Here is a 22,032-nt window from a genome sequence, read left to right as displayed (position 1 = left end):
GAGAGAGTGATTATTTTCACTACTAGAACAATAGACCAGATGCAAAAAAAAGCCTGATGAGTTTGGAGACACAAACTGATAGCAGTTTACTCAGAACTAAACCAGTTTTTGCCCTGCTGACTTCTCTGTTTTTATTCCAATCTCATAAATATATGATTTTCTTCTGCAAACTTCAATTTGGTTTTATTTCAGAATGGCATGTGTTTCTACATATCTTTTTATATATATATATACACACACACACATATACACTGTCCTACACTCCTGATAAACAAGTCGTAATGTAATGAAATTCTAACATATTTTTATGCATAGCTGACGGAAAGGAGGTAAAAAAGGGAATTTTTAAGTGATCTTCTGCTTTCCCTTCAGTGATCAAGGAGTTTATGTCAGTGATGCAAGATGATGTTATATTTTTATTTGAACTATTAATTACTGTATTAGCTGGATTGTGAATGATTAAATCTGTTTCAGTCTCTCACTGAAGACTTTTTCAAATGGATCAGCTCAGGTTCTGTTTTGTAGAATTTGGTTCTGGCATAATATGGGCCTTTTTGTCAGTGAACGCTGTCTTACCTTCATGCCTGAGGACCCATAGGGAGAGGCAGTCCTTATACCCATGTTTTGAACATTTCCTTTTGACTATCTTCAGGCTTCTGTGTACACAGTTACAACTGCTTTGCGTGGCCTTATGAAGGCATGGCTGCAGAGGGAGTAGTTATCCACTCTTATTTCTTGAGTTCTGCTGTGGGGATCAAATTACCTGAGATTTGGTGTTGTACGCTTTCGTTCATCAGGTTTCCTGAGATTTGTTGTTGCACACTTTCATTCATTTGGTGGATCATTGCTTTGTTGGCTGAATCACCTGGTCTCGTGTTAGGTCTTGGGTTAATTTTGGCATACATTTTTGCTCCTCAGTAAATCAAAGAACTTTTTAAACAACAACAACAAATATTAGATTCAGAATATATCTGAAGTCACCATTTCTAGTCATCATTCTGGAACCCACATGAGAGAATATCTGCCTTACTAAAAGTCAAATGTAAATGCCAAATGAAAATTGGGCATATCAGGTTGGTCAGGTATATTCTTCAAACATTGCGCTAGACCACGGCTGGGTGCAGCTGCAGTGAATTACTGTCTCCGGCATCTCCTGTGTGCAGCATCAGAGTTGTGCATACACAACTTTGCTGTTGGCACTGCTTAGCAGCTTTGATCCAGTAAGAAGTCTTTTGAACGTATGGTTAAGTGTGTTGTCAAAGAGTTATGAGAACTCATCGTCATTAGATTAAAAGCATAATTATATGCAAGCTAAGACCCTTATTCTAAAGGGGAGCTGAGTTTCCAGAGAAGTTCACTCCACTGTTGCATATAACTTAGCTGGACTGTGAAAGCTGCCAGCTGTTACAAGTAGAGAAGTAAAGCAAATAGCTTAGCTGGGATGACAAGCTGCAACAGGTCTTCTCTGTAACATCCCCTGTCTGACAGCCTATCAGGATTTTGGGAGGAATGCGACAGATACTCCTTACCATGAGTCTGTACCTGGAAAGCCTCCTTTGCTCAGCCGGAATCATTGAAGAACAGACAATTTCACAGGTATTATGAGCTGTTTGTTAAAATGAAAGCTGACACACGCTGATACTGAGTGTGACTTCCCTTTTATGCAGAATACCATTATAAAATACTTGTCGTTTTCTAACAAGTGACATTTTAAAGTGGTCTTGGCTGCACTTTAACATTACAGCCTTACAGACCTTTCTTCTTGTTGTTGTTGTTGTTTGGCGGTAGGGCTGGATTCTTTTCAGAAATACGTGTCTTCTGAAGATATTTGCTGTAGGAAAATGCTGGCTTCCGTTTGAATTTAGTGGGCTTTTTTTAAAGCTGGCCAGCAAGTACATGGTTCTTGTGTATTCACAAACTTAGGTTTCACAAGTCCGTGTTTCACAGTGGCAAAGAATATATATCACACATGGCTGAGAAGGGGGTGCTAATGGAATACAAATTTCCCAGGGGAACAGCACGCCAGGATTGTGCTTTCCCACTTCCAGGAAGACAGATGCTGGGCATGTGGTGTTGTTTTCTCCATCCTTCAGTATTGACACTGTCACACAGTACAAATCCAGCATTTGATGAACTGTGTATATTTTATTTTTTTAAAATGTATAATCTGAAATAGGAAAGATCTGAATATTGTGTTTTTGAATGTTTCCTTAGGGAATATTACATCACCATGGTGAAATGGGTAAGCAATACCAAGGCCGTGGTGAGATGGTTAAACAGACCTCAGAATATCTCCATCCTGACAGTTTGTGAAACCACAACTGGGGCATGCAGCAAGGTAAGTTGGAGTTTTCCTAAGCTCACTTTTCAAGATTTCTTCCTGCATTTTGTTTTCATATTCAGAAAAAGATCTTCAGGAATCACTTTGCAGATGCAGTAGTTGCAAGCTGAACGTAATTAGTCAACGGGGAGGAAATGGATGTGAGAAAATTCCAAATCTGGTGAAATGATTTCATGCAATTAGCAACTTCGAGTGACATTTTCAGAATTATTAAGCTTTGTTCATTCATTAACTTCAGTGGAAACTGAAGCTGCTGAACATCGTGTACTTTGGATATAGCTAGCACAGAGTTTAATTTCAGATCTTTCTGTGTCTCACAGCTTACAAATGTTTAAAGAAAAGGTGTAAAATTTGTTAAGTCCTGCGAATTTGATAATCGAATTAAATAACATTAGGAAAGACATAAAATTGAAAGGCAACAGGGATATTTCATACGGAATGTAAGCCAAGCTGAAGTACAGCTCTTTTCTGTTTGAATCCAGCCTTTGCCCCGCCTTTGACCCAGACTTTGGCTTCTGACAGGTCCTGCATTGTATCTCTCCATTTTCATTCTTGCATCTTGAACTCAGTTGGCCACTTTCCCATTCTGAGTCACAACCTCTTCCCAGAACCAGCTAAAAGTGTAAATATTTTCTATACGTGCTAGTATCAGTACAAACAGATGCACCAAAGTAGAGGGCATAATTTGGCAGTGTAAATGGTTGTGACTGATTAATGTAGGTCTGAGTTTGGCCTCCGAGTCAGAAGGCTCCCATCACTGTCTGCTACTGAAGTCAGTCATGTTGAAGTGTTAGTGATTTTTCCTAAGCTTGTCTGTTTCTTTTGCTACTTAGTGTAGGTGGCTTTTCCTGCCTTAGAAACTGCAGATAAATCCCCAAACTAGGGATTAAGGTTGTGGACATGGAGATTTGTTGATTGGGTTGCTTTTTACCTGGTTCCTGCAAGCCCTGTGCCCTTTTATCAAGGAAGTCGTCACGAACCACTGTGAGCAGTTGTTTCTGAAAGAAAATGGTTATGTGCTTCAAGGTCAGTTGTATTTGTCTGAAGTAGGCAGCCAGGGAGCTGTAATCCAGGACATAATATAAAAGTGAGAGATTGAGCAGTCCCACTCCAGAAGAATTAAAGTGCAGCAAAGGACCTTTTTAGGTGGCTGAGGAAGGGTAACAATGCAGTGTCACTGTAGTGAGCGCAGCTCAGACCAGCCTCATGCTTGTAACCCTGATTGGTTCCTGTGCTGCATCGACTGGGATAAGGTGATGCTACTGAATTCAGTATCGATGAGGAAAGGCTTTATTGTGAGAGTTTTTGTACCACGCCATTTGATTTCAACTGTAAACCTTTTTTAGCGTTTTACACGTTGTCAATACCAAAAAATACTGTATAAAACCAACTGCTGTAGTAGCCACAGATCTTTCATTTTTCATGCAATGTATGTACAGATGCTGCTATAGCTAATAAATTTTCATTGCTTCAGTGTGACTGTGACAATTTACATCAGCTGACATATATTTTCCAACAATGTGTGCATGGTATTTGGGGTTTCGTTAGGTTGGCATGATGTGAAATATGAGTGTGACCAATAAAAAACAATGATTTGCATTTTTTTTCCTCTTTGCTAATGCCACACTACAACCTGTTAAAGCAAGGGATTGTGATTTGAAAAGGTCTCACAATTTGAGCTTGATGCTGGCGGTTCACCCAGTGTTGATGAAGGACCTAAAATATCCAGTTGTCAGATGATGCCTAGAGGTAAAAAGCAAATAGAACTGACTGTGTAAAACTTCTTGATAGCTAATCACAAAGGACTGAAAAAGGCTTTCTTAGGTCCCCTGTGGTGTTCTAACAAAAACTCTGAATCAAGCAGCTGACTTCATAATTAAATTATTGTTGGTTTCAATGTAAGTGCCAATGAAGAGATGTGAAGACTGTAACACAGTAAAAAAAAAAAAAAAAAAAAAAAAAATAGCTAGCACAATTTAAGGGCCAATGAAAAGATGTGAAGACTGTAACACAGTAAAAAAAAAAAAAAGAAAAAAGAAATAGCTAGAGACCTTCTGCTGAATGTGGGAAATATTTTTCATCTGTAGCCATTTTTTTTTTTTTTTAGAAATATGAAATGCAGTCAGACCTGTGGCTTCCTAAACAGGTATGGTGTAAATGCTATTCCTGGGTATTTAATGTGCAATTGCTTCATTGTCATTTTTATTTAATTACATGTTATTTTATATATGTTATGTATGATTCATAATTATATGTTAGAAAAGCTGTTCAAATCCGTTCCTTTTTAAATGGAATACTTTTAGGATCCTAAATTAAATTAAGAGCTGAGGATTATAGCAGTGTCTGTGCAAACATTCAAATGGCAGCTTGTTTCTCTGGTAGTGGGAACCATCTTAGCATCACATAGAATGTATTTTGCTATCTAGCTGACCGTGTCAGTGGTGGAAAGAGATACAGCGAGCAATTCAGCCCTTCAAACTGAGACACCTTTCTGGGTTTCAGAGGCAATATTCCCTTCAGTTTCTGATCTCTCTCCTTTCAGTTAAATAAGCACTTTTATGACCAGCTGATTAACTACTTTACTCTTGGATAGTTAATGATAGATCAGAAGAATACCATTCCAAGCATGTCCTATATACCGTGATGATTTTTTTCTGATTAAAAAAATAACCTCACCAAATTAAACCCAAAGGCATTCAAAGATTAAAGATGATACGGGCTATAATTGGAATGCATAAGAATAATATTTCTAAATTCATACCCAGAACAATATGTTGAACTAGTATGTCAGCAAATGATTCCATTTTCATAGCTTTGGAAGAGCTCTCCAATAAATGGATAAAACACATTCTATTTAAAATACATTATGGCTTCATTTTGCAATGTGCAATTGAGAAATAATTTTTTAAAAACTGTGGTTTTATAGCAAGCCATTTTCCTTTAATATTTCTGTACAAAGTTAGTCATGGAGAGATGGTATCACATCGGGCCACAACTTACAATAAGACCATGATTCAGAATATCGATTCAATGTACTTATTTTTTCCATACACCTTTATACAAATCAGTGAGTGTTAAACATGTACTTAGGAATGTTTCACTGAATCCAGGCAGTGGAAATATTTGTATCTCTGTCATTAATTGTATGTCCGTAAGGGACACACATGTATCCTGGAGTGTCCAACTGCATTAGGGACGAGACTACCAAACCTTTCATTGAGAGGAGAATTTTGCATGAAAAAAGCATGACCCATGCTTTAGGAGGAGATTGCACAGTGGTGTGAACTGCATTTAGTTTTAGCCACCACATTTTTGTTAATCTTAGCAGAATATATTTAAAATCTAAGGATTTTTCTCCAGTTGTCTTTTGAGCACAGTAACTACCAAAACCAAGGAGACAACCTAAGCTGGTGTTTTGTAAAGAAGTTTAATGGAAAGTATGACAAACTAACGCAATCTGACACTTATAGAATGAAGAACCCGTTTTCTCCAAGGACGGCAGTAAATTCTTCATGACTGTCCCAGTGAAGCAGGGAGGCCGGGGTGAATTTCATCACATAGCCATGTTTATTGTTCAGGTAAGGTTTTGATTCAGGCTATTTTTAATATCCTAGTGGTCATCTAGGACTTTTACTGAGGACCCATGACCCAAGCAAAGGCTGGCACTTCAATAGAGTGCAAGAACACTTTTTGTGCCACGGTCGTTTGTCCTGTCCAGGTTGTCGTTCAGTACAGAAGGACGTATTTATAACTTCTTCCAGATTAAGTGAAGCTTGCTCTCTTTTCATAGACCTCTGCTGTGGTGGCATGTAAGGTCTGTAAATGACAAGGTACTTTCAAAGTACCATCTCTGGAAGATTTCCTGTTTTCTTTGTACCTCTATAGACAAACAGAGGCGTTTCCTTGTTAAACGCTTCTGTCAGTAATAATGTTTTATAGCCACAGAAATTCAAGAGACCTGCAGAAACACTAATTTTACCATATTTATATACACTGTATATGCGTAAGTGTAGTTTTAAATATTAATTCAGAATATTCAGATGCAGTCTTGCAAACAACAGGAAAGGGAGGCAACACCCAAAACTCAAAATTTTTTTAAAATTGGGACTTACTTATTACCCTTTGCAACATTTTCCAGTGGCTTTATATTTCCAGGGTCATTACTTTCTCCAAAGAAAAATCTGAAAGAAGCTAAATTTGCACTATGATTTTGAAGGTCACCAGTATGAAGTTGTGATGAACTATATAGAGAAAATTATGCCCTGGAATGGAACACTTCAAGGCATCTATTTAAATCAGCAGAGCATTAATTGAGGTACTTTAGCAGAGTCATATGACATAGGAGGGATTACCAAAGTATCTGAAACATCAAAACAGCAGAGTTGGCACCAGGCAACTCTGTTATCTCCCTTTATGACAGTGGTCTGGAATGAACATTATTAAGTCTGAAATATGTTCTCAGTGTACTGCAGAGAGAACAAGAACAAAAGAACTTTAATGAAAATTTAACCTGAAGAAGCAAGAACAAGATATTCATTCACTAGAGTAAATACATCAAGAAAGAATCAGTGAAGAAAAAAGCATCAAAGACATATCAAATTTTATCTTCTAAAGAAACAGTAACTTAGATGACAATCTGGAAAAGGTGTATTAATATAGTAACCATAGAAGAATTCACACCAGAGCAAACCCATTCAGTCAATCAAGTCTTATTTTGGTTTCTTTCTCAATATGAGTAAGTACCTATAAAACACATGAAAAAATAATGATGTAGATATGAAAATTAACTTGCAACATTCCCTAGGATGTTACAGATACAGTCAAATTTGTTTTAAATCTGTAGGCTCTGACATTTTTCATTACTAAAGAGCCCAGGAAATTTGATCCTAATTCAGGAAAATATTTAAGCAAAAGATTAACCCCACTTCTATTCAGTAAGATAAAGAAATATAGACCTATTTTTAAATACATGTTTTAATCCCACCAGAAGAATGTTTAAAGTCAAGCTTATGATTAAGTGTTTAGTATTCTATCCGTTTTAGACAGAATGAGAGCCCCACATACTGCACATCTCCAAAAATCAAAAAGATTTCTGTTTTAATTACCAACAACATGAATAAACAAGTCCAAATGGTATCACTAATGATAAATTTGGCTTTAAGTATATACGAGGCTCCTGAGAGGAAGGTGAGATGCGATATCCCATGTATCAACCATTATTGATCAATAAGCAACATTCTGTGTGGTAATGGGGCTGATATGGAGTAATAAAGAACAGGAAATGTGTTTATATGATGTGTTTTATACACTGCATTAATCTGATTGGCCACTATTTCTAAAGCAAACATGGAGGCATAAAAATTATATTAGCTGTTGCACATAAAGGTACTTGTCACACTTTGTGAGAACCACAGTGGCATAACAGGTACCCTGCAGAATTTAAAGCAGTCATCAGGTTGTCACTATCCTGATGATCGCAGTTTTTTCATGATGGAGCTCGGATAACAGTGGAGTTTGGCATTCAGCTTCTCGTTGCTTCTCTTTACTACTCAGTACAGATATCAGTTCATTAACAGAAATCAGCCTTCAAGTGCAGGAAAGTTAAAACACAGAACTAACTGAATATACAGTGGCAAAGAAGTAAATTTTAATGGCTCACTTTAGATTAATTGAATCACTAAGGCTTATGTATCAGTCTTACAGCTGCTGACAAATGGGCTGCATTTCTTTGTACTTTGGAAAAGCTTGTCTTGATGATATAATCAAAGCAGGTTAGCAGAAGCATCTAATTAAATCTTCTTGCAAGGAGAGGTTGCTGTTTAAAGGGCTAGTGTCTGTCATATATTATTTACCATCTGAATGTGGAGGGCTAGACGTGTGTTTTGTTGTTTCAAATGCTTTTAGTGATTTTTGAAATATTTAAAAGAAACCAATCTCAAAGTAACATTGAATCATGTGTTATGTACCCAGAAATTTCTTCAGCGTAGTTTTGCAACTCTAGAAGGTCTTTTCTTTCCAACCACAAAATAAGAATTATAAAGTAAATTTAATGGATCAAGGCGAGAACTTTCTGCAAGCTTCATAAATTATGTATTATGGATGTAACCTTGAAAAATAACCATGTTTATTAACGCTTGGCTGGGCTTTTTATTGCTGTTTCTTGTTAGATTCTGTGATCTCAATATTTAAATATCTCTTTCCATAGTTGCGGCTTCTCTCTCTCTCCCATAAATTTGTATTTTAATCATTCCTGGAGACAGCACTGAATATCAGAACCTTCTTGAACAGGGGTAACCCTCATCATAAACATATGTACAGCACCTAGCACAACATGCTGATTTCAGTCAGTACTTGGAAGACTGGTCATAGAGTTACCACATTGTTCTTTCCTTGTGGACCTGTTAGAAAACAGATCAGTTCCAAGGGACTTGTTTCTGCCTTGCCAGTTCCAGACATGTCTTGTAGACGTCCTTGAGCATTTTCTGCTTTCTAGTTATTGCTGCTGTTGATGTAGAGCTCAGAGTTTACAAGGTACCGTTCAGAAATACATGGATTAAAAAAAAAAAATCTTTTCTTTTATGAGTTTTTGTTGTCCTGAATTTGAAAACTTGAAGTTTTTATATCCAGACCAAGCATCATAGCCTTAGTACAGAAAACACTTTTCAAGTATGTTCATGTTTGAAGTTCTAATCTTCAGTAGCCTAAGCCACAATTTTGCCTTTTGCACTAGGAAGCACTATCAAATGAGTTTCTCAGTTTTCAGGTTTCATTAGCTAAAGCCTGTATCTGATGAGGACTCTGCTGCAGCTTCCAGCCAAAGAGTTTGGTATTACCTGAAGGTAGATCTGCAGTGAGTGCATCCTGATGTTCCCTCGTTCAGTCCCAGGTGCATCGGCTGAGAAAACTACCATCACTTTCTTTGAGAGATTTTGAATTTCCCCTTGTAGCAGTTAATTTTCTAGGTTCACACTGGGATAGAAACAATTTATGAGAGGGAGCAAGGAGTCGTCCCCAACTTGTAAGTATTTAATTCAGTTGCCAAAATTCAGAGCCACTCTTAGACTCTCCTTATAGACCCTGGACAAAGAGAGGCTTCTCCAGAGAGCATGATGGAGGAGGGGCTTTACCTGGGTTTAGGTCCTGTGAACTTCCGTGTCTGCGTTCATGTGGTGCATTTCTCATAAAGGTTTGCATGCCTTCTTGGGTGAGTCAGGTGTCTATGTCCTGCCTTGGCACAACGTCTTTGCGGTAATCTTGGCTCTGTACAAGCACGTGATAAACGTGAACGCTTGGTGAGCACGCTCTGGTGCAGAGTTTTGGTTACAGAGGTCTGGGTCAGATTCCTCTGCTATGCCTCTGTAAAGGAAAATAAACTCTAAGAAAACAATGTCTGTGTAATGATAGTACCCTTAGCTTGTGATTAAAACTCAGATGATTTTAATGACCTTGAAAAGTTTATATATGAGGGGGAAAGGATTCCTGAAGTTCAGGCCTATGAAAATGCGAAGTTTGTGATTTAAAGATGTTACGTTGCATATTAAAGTTTAAAAAGCTGCCATCACCAATGACGTGCAGGCAAAGAAAAAAGCAACAAGTAATGTGAAAGCCAATGTTTTTTGTCTCTCTCCAGGCTAAAAGTGAACAAATTAGTGTGAGACACCTGACATCAGGAAACTGGGAAGTTATCAAAATCCTGGCATATGATGACAATACTCAGAAGATGTAAGCACTGTCCTCTTCGTTTATGAAAATATCTGAGTTATTAAAGTGGAATATCTAAAATCAATCAACAATATTTCTTTCTGTTTTGAGCATTACCATAAATTTTACGTTCCTGAGTACTTAAAGTGCAGTTGTAAGACAATTTATCTGCCGGTGTATTACTATGTGCATTTTTATGGAGAAGGGAAAGGAGCATGCTATGACATCAATTGACTCACTGTATTTTTTTAAATAAAATTAATCAACACACCATGCAGTAGTAATAACGTTTTGGTGACTTCTTTCCTGGATTCCAGATAAGTCATAGTAAATTTTTAGTACTTCATAAAACTCAAAATCTTCAGTTTTCGTGCTTGCTTGATTACTGCATGATGTCTCTGGACTCTGGGGATCTGATTCAACCTCTTAAATTCAAATTATATAGAGAGTTTATCCAAACCTCTGATTCTCACGCACCTCACTCAGAGAGAAATCTTTCCAAAGCCCATCTTACAGTACTATAGTGGAAAGGAAATGCAGCACATACTTGGTGAATCTTGGGATCAGTACAAAACTGACTCAAAACATCTGAAGGCTCCATGTAACTTCAGTGGATCTTGGTTATTCTTCACATACCTCTGCACATGGCAAAAAATAGACAGATGTGTCTAAACCTGCTTTTCTTTAAAATAAATGATATTTCAGCAAGGACCTTTTTTAAGGCTGCAACACTGCCTGCCATCTCCACTGGTACTGGAGAAATGCCCTTTTTGACCAGTCACTCCATGAGTTTTGAAAATATCTTTGTAGAGAATTTCCTGATACTTCTCCAAGGTTCAGATGAACAAATGAGGTCTGGATGCACTCGTTCTGCAAAGAGGTGGCAGACTGTGTATGGCTATGTATCAGATACTTGAGATGACTTACTCTCCTTCTACCTCTCAAGCAGAAACTTGTGGGGATCTCATCTGGGACACACCAAGGACTTGTCTTGATATTCTTGCAGCAGCTCTACTAAGCCTCTTTCCACCCATGCAACCTCCTCTGTAAACCATTCCCTGGGGTGATAGCTTCAGTCTCTACATGAGAGAAAAATTCATTCTCAGGTCGAAAAAACTTTGGAGTTATCATAAGGCCTATTGTAATTTATGATATAATTTCGTTGTGACCTTTTTCTACTCCTTGGATTTATGTTGCAAACTCTTGGAGTAAAGGAGAAACCTTCTCTTCTGTATGTGTAATATGCAGAAAGGGGTCCTTGTGCTACTGGAGCCCAGGGGCATTACAGGAATTAAACAGAAACCATGAAATAATGTATTCATCACTGTTTCAATATGAAATCAGATGGAACTCAAATAACTGTATATTTGGTCTAAGTTTAGTCTTGGAGCTTAGGTTTATATCTAAGTACGTATTCGATCTTCATGTATATTTGGGAACTTTTCATTTTAGAAAATGTTATTTATGTTGTCTCTCACTTCTCTAAACACCGCACAAATCAGACAGTTTACCAAACTGAGTTTAACTTTCCTTGTCTTTTTGGCACAGTTATTTCTTAAGCACTGAAGTATCCCCAAGAGGAAGACAACTACACAGGTAAGAAGTACAAGGAGCTTTGTTAACAGCTTCTTCATTCCAAGCCAGAAGTGCTATGATGACATTCTGTGAGCTTAATTGCTGCTTTGAGGCTTGGATAATCATCTATATTGTGTAAAAATTAGTACGCTTGAGCTGTAACAAGGAAAGAATCACAGTTTTTCAAGACTAAAAATGCAGATGATTTTTTTAAAAAGAGAAAAGACAAAATGTTTTTACCACTTCTGCCTTCACCAGTCCATTACAAGCCCCTAAAAAGCTAAACCTAAACGCAAGCATGTAATATGATTGTGTTTGTAAACACACGTATGATTGTGTTTGTAAAAGTAGTGAAAATCTTCTAAATAAAAATACTGTTTGTGGGCTTTAATCTTGTGGGCAAATCCCCTCCTCCTTGCACAAACCTCAGTGCTTAAATCTGAAGTTAGTGAGGCTTTTCATAGTTTCCTACTAACAATGTTACCCTGCAGCACTGCTTGTTTTTGAAACCCCAGTCCTGCTTTGGGCAGGTTTTCAATCCTGTCCGCGCTGCCCAGTTTACAGATCAGTAGTCCACTGAGCCACCTGAAAACTGTTTGCATCAGGCACAAAATAAGACACTGACATCTTGGCAAATTTGGGGACTGAAATCAATTTTTATCTCTCTGAGCTAATTCTTGGTTTATTGTATTTAATTCCAATGGAAAACGTTTCTGATCAATTTTTTTCCCCAGTGTATCAACAGTGGGATCATTGAACCGTCAGTGTCTCTCATGTAACTTCTTGAAAGACCAGTGCACATACTTCAGTGCAAAGTTTAGCCCCATGAATAGGCATTTTTTACTGCATTGTAAAGGTAAGTCAAATGTACAGCATGAAATACTACTGTGTTTGCATCTGAATTTATGTATTCCCTTGAGAAGTGCATTAGGCTGGAGTCTAGCACTTAGCTCAGTAGCAGGTTACTCAAAGTTCTGTACAGAGCTTATTGCAAGACTAAGTAAAGATGTTCTGTGTAAAGCTAAATAACAAGAGATACAGAAAGCTGTTGCAATCCTAACTCTTTAATCCTAGTAAAGGGCATTGACTTTTAAATTTACCCTAAATGAAAAATCCTTCACCAAAAAATGTGGAATTTACAGTGGTGGTACTGTAGTTTGTAACAGCTTCGTTATATTATATATTGGGATTGATCTTGTGCAACTATACCTAGTTAAAAAATGAGTACCTGCTTTCTGAAACACTGTCTCCGTGTGTGTATATATGTACACATACAGTGTATCTATACACACTCACCCACATATGTATGTGTGTATCTACCCAAAAGCAGGTATGGTTTAATCCACATAGACAGATCCTCTTTATCAGTACAGTCGCAATAACTTTCAGCTTTTTATTGTTAGCTGCATTCCAGTAGCACTAAAGAGCACCGACTGGGTTCAGAGTTTTTGTTTTTTGTATAAACAGAAAACTAGAACCATCTCACACTGAAAAATTTATAACTTCCACTCAGGAAATAAACACAGATATATAAGTAAGATTATAAAAGCAGGTTCAGAAAAGTATGAGAATCAATAATGAAGTGCAGAGGTAGACCTGGTGACCTTGAAGCTCACAGTATTTTACAGACAACATTCTCTCAGTATGTTTGGTGGTACCAGCTTGAAAAGAGTCAAACACAATTCATCTGAAATACATGTGAATAGCCCGTTCTATTTGCATGCATTTTTTCTATTTCTTTTGCAACTCTACTTTTTTTTTTTTGCACAAAACCAGAATATCTGCCAGCTTGAGAATTGAATCTATTCAAACAAGCAAGCTATGAATATATATTGGCTAAAATAAGGTTGTTGGGGGTTTTTTGTGGAAGTGCACCTATGATACATAGCTGATGAGAAAAAAACCACAACTGTATGGTTTATATATGGTTAAAGCTGCAGCAGAATTTATGGAGCTAATCCAAAGACCCTTATCTGAGTAAAGACTGCACTAGTAATGTGCTTCTCATGGTTTAAGCAGTTTTCCCTTGTGCCTGACATAGTCCCTATGCAGAAAGTCTCAGATACCTGCAAGAGAGAGTGTTGGTAAACTTGAGAGTTTTTTGCCCTGATTCAGTAATGTGCTAAGGCCCAAAAACATAGCTTCTTGTTATAATAATTAAGCAAAGTAAATTCAGCCTGTGATTTTTAATATGATCCTTTGATATAAAAATGTGTACGCCAGTAGGAGGTTGCACATGAAATTGCTCAACAAACTCATGACTTTCAGTGACTTTGAAGATGGCAGTTCTCTGATGGAGCTGAAAAACTTGTAGACCATCCTCCCAGGATTAAACCTACACTCCACTGAGTTGCAACCAGTAAACTGTTCTAGGCTGCAGGTGTTGGGCAGGGATGATAAAACACTGTCATTAAGTTTTTCATATCTCTAACATTAATGTCTAATTGTCAACCTGGGGTTATTCAGAGATCTTGTCTTCTGTTTCACCAGAGCTTGACAATTACAGCAGCAGTGTGGCCTCTATGTACTGTCACAGCTCTGCAAAATGCCTGCAGTGGGTTGGATGTTTGACAGTGTCAAAGTTAATGGCAGCATCACCATAGAGCAGATATTAAAACTCTTCTGTGAGGAGCTGCTTGTAAGAGTACTTGGTAAACCGCTTCGAGGAAACAGATGAAACCACATCTGTGTGCATACACATTCTCCTTCCCACAACAAAAACCCTAGTTTTTACAAAAGCAATTTGCCCAGAAATAACCTCAGGGGACTCTGGAGTGGTTTGATCTATACAGGTTTCGATTCTTCTACCTCCTCTTTAGCTGTGAGCACCTTTACTAGGATAGTTTTTCCTTCTTAGTTACCCTCAGCCGGGAGATCTGTCTCAGTATAACACCTGTATCCATCTCCAGAGACTCCTGAGTAAGGGGTTATTTCTAGCCTGGTAGGTGAAGGGCCAGCTCCACAGCTTTAGAGTTTCAGCAGTTGTGCCCTTTACACTTATTTTCCATACTGCTAGTAGATTTTTCCTTTAGCACTTCATAAACACTAACAGATGTTAATCTCTCCACTCAAAAAAGATACTTCACAAAGGGAGAAATTGCTTTTCCCATTTTATATAGCAGGAAGTAACTTGTGGATTTAGTGTTAGTTACAGGAGGTCGGTGAGAAATCCAGGTGTTGTGCTTAGATCTGATGAGCTGTAACACAATGCCTGTAACACAAGTCTGCCTTCCTCTTTTCTCATCAGCTTTTTAATCTACTGTAATCTCCCTTTTTCAAAATCCATCATCATCCTTCCATCTTTTAGTGTGGGCTGGCCTGGGAAATGCCAAAGCTTCCTCCTCCAGAAATGCTCTTTCTTAAATCGGAATTCAAAGCAAAACCAACAAATTCAAAAGAAGTAAAAAGAATTAGGGAAAAAAAACAACAACCAAAACCCCAAAACAAAATAAAAAGAGAGAGATGAAGAAATTATCTTCTTAAAGAGCCAAGGCAGAATGCTTTGATTTGTCCACAATCTACCTGTAAGATTTTTGTCAACAGCCTCCCTCGAGGGAGAGAATGAAACTGATAAAAATCTTCAGTGGAGGCTGTCAGATGCTGTGGGGTGGCATCATGCTATTTATTTCTGGTATTTAAGTTTCCCTAGGCTCATGCCATAATTAATTGAGAGAGACAACCTCTCAGAATGTCTCAAAACCTGTAAATTAAACTCTGTCTCCGATCTGCTCTCAAAGGGAATCCTTTTTTCTCCAAAAAAGAGGAGTCAGCTCCGTGCCTTCATCTGCCATGGGGTCCTCAGGGACTTCAGCTTTTCTGCATCATCCTCCCTAGCCCCAGAATTACTGCCTGCGTGTAATTAAAACTACTGTCTCACCAAGGTTAAATTAATTTTCCCATGCACAAACTCCATGCTGGGGGTTTTGCAAGTTTACTCTAGGACGGCAGCAGGGGCAGCAAACTCAGCTGAGTATGCAGAATGTTTGATCACCCCAGTTTCACGTGCCATTTTGTGCATTTGTGTAGTACCTTTTGACATGAAGAATTATTCCTGATGCTTTCAGTTTCTTAGTGGTACAATAAAAATATAGTATCTGACATTACCCTGAAATATGATTAGATGACGTTACACCTAGATTTAACCATGATGCTGCTGGTCTTGCCGAGCTAGCATACCGAAGGAGCTTCTTAAACAGATAATTAGGTGAAATATGAGATAATTTTTCAACACTTCTGTAGCTTTTCCATGGAAAATAGAAGTGAATATTATCATTAATTCACTTCCCTAACTTAAGTTACCATTTCTGGATAAACTGCTATATTTTAGACAGTGCCATTAAGTGCTTCTGTAATTTTTTAATTTTTCACTTATAGCTAAACCATGGAGATTATTTTAAAAAAATGCACCTCCTGGGTGCTAAGGTCGAGACTGCTCGTTGAACAGGCAGAAGGCAGCCGCCACTTCACACTTTGTGTATACCATAGGCTAACTTGTGTCCTTCCCAAGAGACACCAGGGGAGTTATGTTGTGTTTGAAAGGAAGCATGTGTATGCGGCTTTCAGGGTCTGGTCTTACGTGGTAACCAGTGCTCTCATTCTTCGTTACTGAAATGCTGAGTACTTCCAACCTTACAACTCCTCTGTTTTTCTTCTCTCCTCAAAACAGGATAAGGTCGAGACTGCTCGTTGAACAGGCAGAAGGCAGCCGCCACTTCACACTTTGTGTATACCATAGGCTAACTTGTGTCCTTCCCAAGAGACACCAGGGGAGTTATGTTGTGTTTGAAAGGAAGCATGTGTATGCGGCTTTCAGGGTCTGGTCTTACGTGGTAACCAGTGCTCTCATTCTTCGTTACTGAAATGCTGAGTACTTCCAACCTTACAACTCCTCTGTTTTTCTTCTCTCCTCAAAACAGGACCAGGAGTTCCAGTTGTTAGCGTTCACAGTACAAGTAATACTGCAAGTAAGTATTCTTTATGGAATAAGTCTACTTTGTTATCATCCTTGATTGATTGGAGAGTGTGGTGGAGGGGAAGGGCAGTTACAGGTAAATGAAAACTAATAGATGGCTCATTCATATAAAGTTCTATTAACTACCTTTTAGCAACATCCACATCTGCAAACAGTAAGGAAAGAAGTTAATCAAATGACAAAAATTGTCGCAGGCTTTTCGGATATGTTTTATGCTAAGTGCATATCATTCATCTTCTATTTACACTTGAGTCACTTAGATGGAAGGTTGGTCTTCTTCCTTTTCACTTTCTGTGTAAATTTTGCTGCCGTTACAATACATCTTCTGTATTTTTAGAGATGTTTTTAAAGTTACAATCCAATTATCTTGAAGTAAGGTACAGTCCTTGGACGATTGATTGTAAAATCTGACCTACGTAAGATAAACTTAGTCCTTCTCTTACTTTTCTCAATGCAGAGCAACTCTACCAACGTTTTCAGTGATGGCAAATCCAAGAATAAAGGTTTTTTAGGAGGGTATTCAATACCTTTACTTTTCAAGTTTTACTCACTGATTTCTGTATACTGACACCAAGTCTGTTGCTGTTTTCTTGCTGCTTGAGGTACTTTGTAATAGAAGACTGTCCTCCAGCGGCAGAATATTTCTCACTTAGGTGTTTCTCTGGTGCAGTAGAGGTAACAACTCTGCTACCTCCAACTCCACTGTGGCTCCACGTAACATGAAGATGTAGATTAGGGGAAAGGGGACATCTTTCCATTCAAACCCACTAAAGCGATACTTACATATCCTCCTTTCATTCATTAGATTATCCCTAGGATTTTGCCCAGAATCCAAAAGTCCTGAACTGAACTTGTCTGCATCCCCTTTGTCATGGTCCAGGACTATTCAGCCCTAACAGTGGACTTGATCTTGCACGTTGAAGTATCACACTGATCAATGGCATCATACTGTGAAGTGTCAATTAGGTCTGCGCTTTGGCCTCCCTTTTTTTTTATTTTTAAATGTCTTTCTTTGTTAGTATATGAAAAACTCAATGCTGTAGCACACCAAGGGGAGGGAGATTTGCCCATCTCAATGAGGAATAGCTACTGCTCCGAGTAAATTCATTGACTTCTGTACCTTTACTCAGTTCTCTGAAGGTGGACTTTCACTTTTTATTACTTGCATATAAAACACTGTTGATAGTGAAATACTGTAAAAGAGATTTACATAGAGCATCTTAGAGGGAAACAAAGCAAGTCAGGATAGAGGGGTGTTGTTTGTTGTAACAACAAGAACCAAATAATTAGAAAGATAATTTACCATTAATGTTTCAGTGCAAGATTAGATTATCCTCTTCATTTCATGAAAGAATGATTAAGGATTACTTCAATTATTCCATCCTCAGACTATAATTATACCATTTTGGTTGACTGCCCAGAACAAACATTCTCCTTAGATTATCCATTTTGGCCCTAAGTGGAGGGTTTATTGTTTAATAAAAAAAAAAAATCTACATTTTGGAAGCAAGATTGGTAATTTGAGTAAATAAAAAAAAAGAAAAAAGAGAACTAATTAATCATTCTTTCATGTGCAAAAGGATTGCTTCAAATCTGTCTGCAGCTTTAAACCAAGCTGAAGCCTTGCTCTTGGTTGAAGTGCAGAAGGCAGAGGACATGGCAGTGATCAAGCAGAGCTGTGCTGGCTAAATATTGACTTGGGATATATAGCTTGAAAAGGATGCCTGCTTAGGTTCGTACATTGTCCAGCAGACTGGCCTTTCCCTGAAACAGCTGCGGTAGTGTTTGTCAGGGACTCTGCTATTCATGTTGTTCACCAGCAATGTCATTGTTAGTGCTTAATGAAAACAAAGCTTAGTGAAGCCAGAAAATGGAAGAGATGTATATATTTTGAATTCAGCTGATTGCTCAGTTCCCAAATTGCAAAGCAGTTGAACTATAAAAAAGTATTTACAGAGGGAATTCATTTAAAAGATTTATTGTTGCACATTTGTCTCTTTTTCTTTTATTATTTTTTAATCTTGATTTATCACTGATGTGATGATCCTCCGTACCTTTCAACTTGCTATTTCTTCCTGTTTTCTACAGAGTTTTATATTTTGGAAAATAATGCTGTATTGAAAGAAGTTGTTTTTAAGAAAAAGAATTCCAGGACTGAAATTAAAATGCTTCACATTGAGGATTACGGTAAATTTGGCAAAATATTGTTTTAGCAAACCACAAGCTTTCTTACAACATTACTGTTTTTTATCTGTGTGACTACCAGCCTTTAATGTTTTGCTCTTTTCTTAAAAGAACTCCCTTTACAGTTGTCACTGCCAAAAGATTTCACGGATCGAAACCAGTATGCCCTTCTATTAATAATGTAAGTATCCATATAGAATCACTCAAAATATGAAAAACTACTTCACAGAGAAAATATAACTCTGTAATTAGAAAATGTGGTTTTTTACCTTGTGTAGGAAATTTACCTCATGGATTTGAGTTGTTAAGTCAAAAAGCTTTTTTCTCGGGAAGATTTTGTGGTAGGTGGTGTCTGATAGAGATGCCTGGGGTTTTATGAGCTTGTCAGACCTAGCTCTGCTTCATTGTACTTTTACGTACATGAGCCACTGGCCCTTCCGATGAGTGAGTAGTAGCTGTAAGTAGTCCTGCTCCTGGTTCCATACTGTCCCAACACACAGGGGATTTCATTCAGAGCATATGCTCCTTTTTTTCCCTGATAGAAATGGGTACGCTTCTAAGAGGGGCTCAGTTAAGATGCATAAAGCAAAACTGATTTTAGGAACACTGCAAAGAAGAAAAAAATACTTTTGAGTATCAGTGGCTGAAAGCATTATGGGAGTGTTCCAAAGGCTGTTGATGTTTTTAGAAAACCTCTCTGGGAGGAAGTTGGTACTCCCTGGCAACCTGCACTGTTCTTTTTAACAAGAAGTAGTGTGTGTATTTCTTTCAGAGACAGTCAGCCTTTAAGCTGCATGTCTACAGAACGTCTAGCCGTGAGTCATGAGTGTGCCTGCAGCCTACCTAGGAACACAGGGTGTCATTTGCTGCTTTCCATCGGAGCTCAGCATGGCTCTGCCATGGGTGTAGAGGGCCTTCCTTACAGATCTTTTTCCAGTCCCCTTTGGAAGGAATTTATGTGAATTTCACTCAACAGAGGTGTAGCAGCGCACTGCTAAATTTATGAAAATACCATGTTAGCTGAGCTGTATCACCTGGAACGGACCTCCCCTCAGTGACAACAGAGATCCTTATTGTTTTATGTGACATCAAACTTACAAGCTCGAGCTGGTGAGTGGTCCCAAGTTTCTCTACTCACATCATATCTTAGATAATAGGACAGAGAGGCATAAAACTGCTTATTTCTAAGTCCAGTTTGTGTTTAAAACTCGGGTTTTTCAGTTGTGTTTATCTGCAGTTGTGAAGGCTCGCTGATCTAAATGGCTCATGAACACATTCTTCTTTTCTTATGGAGAAGCAGGAGATTGTTTGATCTTTGCAGTATTTGCTATCATAATCTTGAAGCATGATTATATTTAAGCAGCTCCTTTAGGTGTGCCAAAGGCAAACTGTATGTGAATTGACACCAGCAGCATTACACAGAGTTGCAAATGCTTGTGTTTATCTTTTTTTCTGAGAGTCAGGATACACTAAGGTGTTAGCAGTGAAATGTTTTCCTTTTTAAGTATGCTGGTAGACACACGCTCTGCCATATACAGTTACGGTGGAATGTAAGGTTATATGCTCACATGGAACCTAGAGAAGACAGGAGGGAAGGATCAAAAACCTGGAAAAGGCCAAGGCAAAAAATGATAGGAAAAGGAAAAAAAGCTAAGAAAATCCTATCATGAAATGGTTTTAGATACCAAGAGCTGAAGTAACTGAGAACGGTACTGAGGCAAGGTGTGAATTTAAGCTTAGCAAAGTTGTCAGTACCCAGTGAGTAGATAATGTGGACAACTCATAATGTATGGATATGTTTTATAGTTGTTTTATTTTTTTGTGATGTGCTTGGGGGGTAGAAAGGAATTTCATCCACTTATGAATACAGATTGTTGAGTCTACTTCTATAATATGGAGATTTTGCTTCTTTTTAGTCAAATCCTTACCTTTGCAATACTGAATTCCCACTGTTAACTTTAACAGGAGTTATTTTTAGAAAACCCTGTGCACTAATGAAAGTATGAAACTGAATATTTGAAATCTATCATGACTCATGTGATGTTGCACGTTTTAAGTCCCCCTCTGCACTGGAAGAGAAAGAAGTCCTGTTTCTTCAGCAGCTTTTTACAGACTTCGAACTAAGTTTGCCAGCTGTGGTGGGTCACCACACGTCGCGAATAGTCGGGGCGGGTAGCGCAACAACAGCTTGTGCGCACACAAAGCCTTTATTGAAATACAACTGCAGCAAACTGCTGCGGCACCTACATACTGCAAATTGCAACTGCCTAGTTTCTCTCTTATCACATAGACTTATAGTTTTCCATGGAGTGTTATGATTTAGATGCTTTTCTCGGGTTGGTTTCAAGTTCACTGTCCTGCCCAGAGATGAGCGGCTCTCCCATCACCCATTGACACAACCTCTCTGTCTCCTCCTAAACAACACGCCTCCTGCGGTTGACTGACAGCAGGCTTACAGGGCTGCTTCCCGGACCGGCCGGGGGGTCACGCCCACAGCCAGCAATCTTTTTGGGAGGTTAAAGATGTTCCCAAATGACATATAAAACCAAAAACTGGAGTAATGGGAGATTCCCTTGTGGGATGATAATTTGAGCCTAATAAATTCTGCCTAGCTCTTGAGAAAGAACTATTGGAAATCTGTATGCATGCAATTTCTTGACCCATACAATTACAAATTGACATCTAAGGTTTATTTTATCATCAGAAATACTAGTTAAAAAAAAAAAAAAGTATTAGGGTCCAAGAGGAACATGTAGCTTTCACAGAAAACACTGATTTGCTATATATATGCTATAATTGCCCAAATATTTGACAGAGTCCCAGAGTGGTCCTGTTGGAACTGGTTGAGAAACACCCTGTTCCTACTGCTAGAACTGTTAGACAAGAATTTTATTAGTGGCTGATAACAATGCCTTACCTATTGCTCAGCCGCATGTGCTTTCTTGCTTACATTCTCAGCCATGACACAATTATAATAATATTACAGGTATCGAAAGTTTGAAAAAAGAATGCTTAGCAATGTCCTTGGTAAGAATGTTGGTTTAATTGTATATTGGTTTTGGTTTTTTTTTTGGAAAGGATGTTCTATACAGTATCTTGAGCCAAGCAACCTGTGCTTAGATATATATAAAGAGAAGATACATATTTGGAAAAGTAGAGTACTAGCAGATATGAAGTGGCTTTTCCTTTCTATCTATCTCAGCAGCACTTGAATTTCACAAGGACTTAAGAAAATGAGAGGGAAGGAAGGAAGGACAGT

At 38.1% G+C, this 22,032-nt stretch overlaps 1 protein-coding gene across 1 annotated transcript in view; it reads left to right on the top strand.

The window, feature by feature from the left end:
• Positions 1-22,032, top strand: part of DPP10 (dipeptidyl-peptidase 10 (non-functional)) — a gene marked incomplete at its 5' end in the record, with an annotated part of 78,288 nt that overhangs the window by 37,255 nt on the left and 19,001 nt on the right. The window contains 9 exons of the mRNA XM_010146151.1: positions 2,215-2,338; positions 4,449-4,487; positions 5,812-5,919; positions 9,972-10,063; positions 11,591-11,638; positions 12,352-12,473; positions 16,534-16,581; positions 18,678-18,776; positions 18,885-18,954. Coding sequence (XP_010144453.1) covers positions 2,215-2,338; positions 4,449-4,487; positions 5,812-5,919; positions 9,972-10,063; positions 11,591-11,638; positions 12,352-12,473; positions 16,534-16,581; positions 18,678-18,776; positions 18,885-18,954 — 750 coding nt within the window. The remainder of the gene's footprint in view (positions 1-2,214; positions 2,339-4,448; positions 4,488-5,811; positions 5,920-9,971; positions 10,064-11,590; positions 11,639-12,351; positions 12,474-16,533; positions 16,582-18,677; positions 18,777-18,884; positions 18,955-22,032) is intronic.

Source organism: Buceros rhinoceros, unplaced genomic scaffold (genome assembly GCF_000710305.1).
Source record: "Buceros rhinoceros silvestris isolate BGI_N320 unplaced genomic scaffold, ASM71030v1 scaffold9772, whole genome shotgun sequence".
Classification (NCBI taxonomy): domain Eukaryota; kingdom Metazoa; phylum Chordata; class Aves; order Bucerotiformes; family Bucerotidae; genus Buceros; species Buceros rhinoceros.
This window is presented reverse-complemented; position numbering and strand designations above follow the sequence as displayed.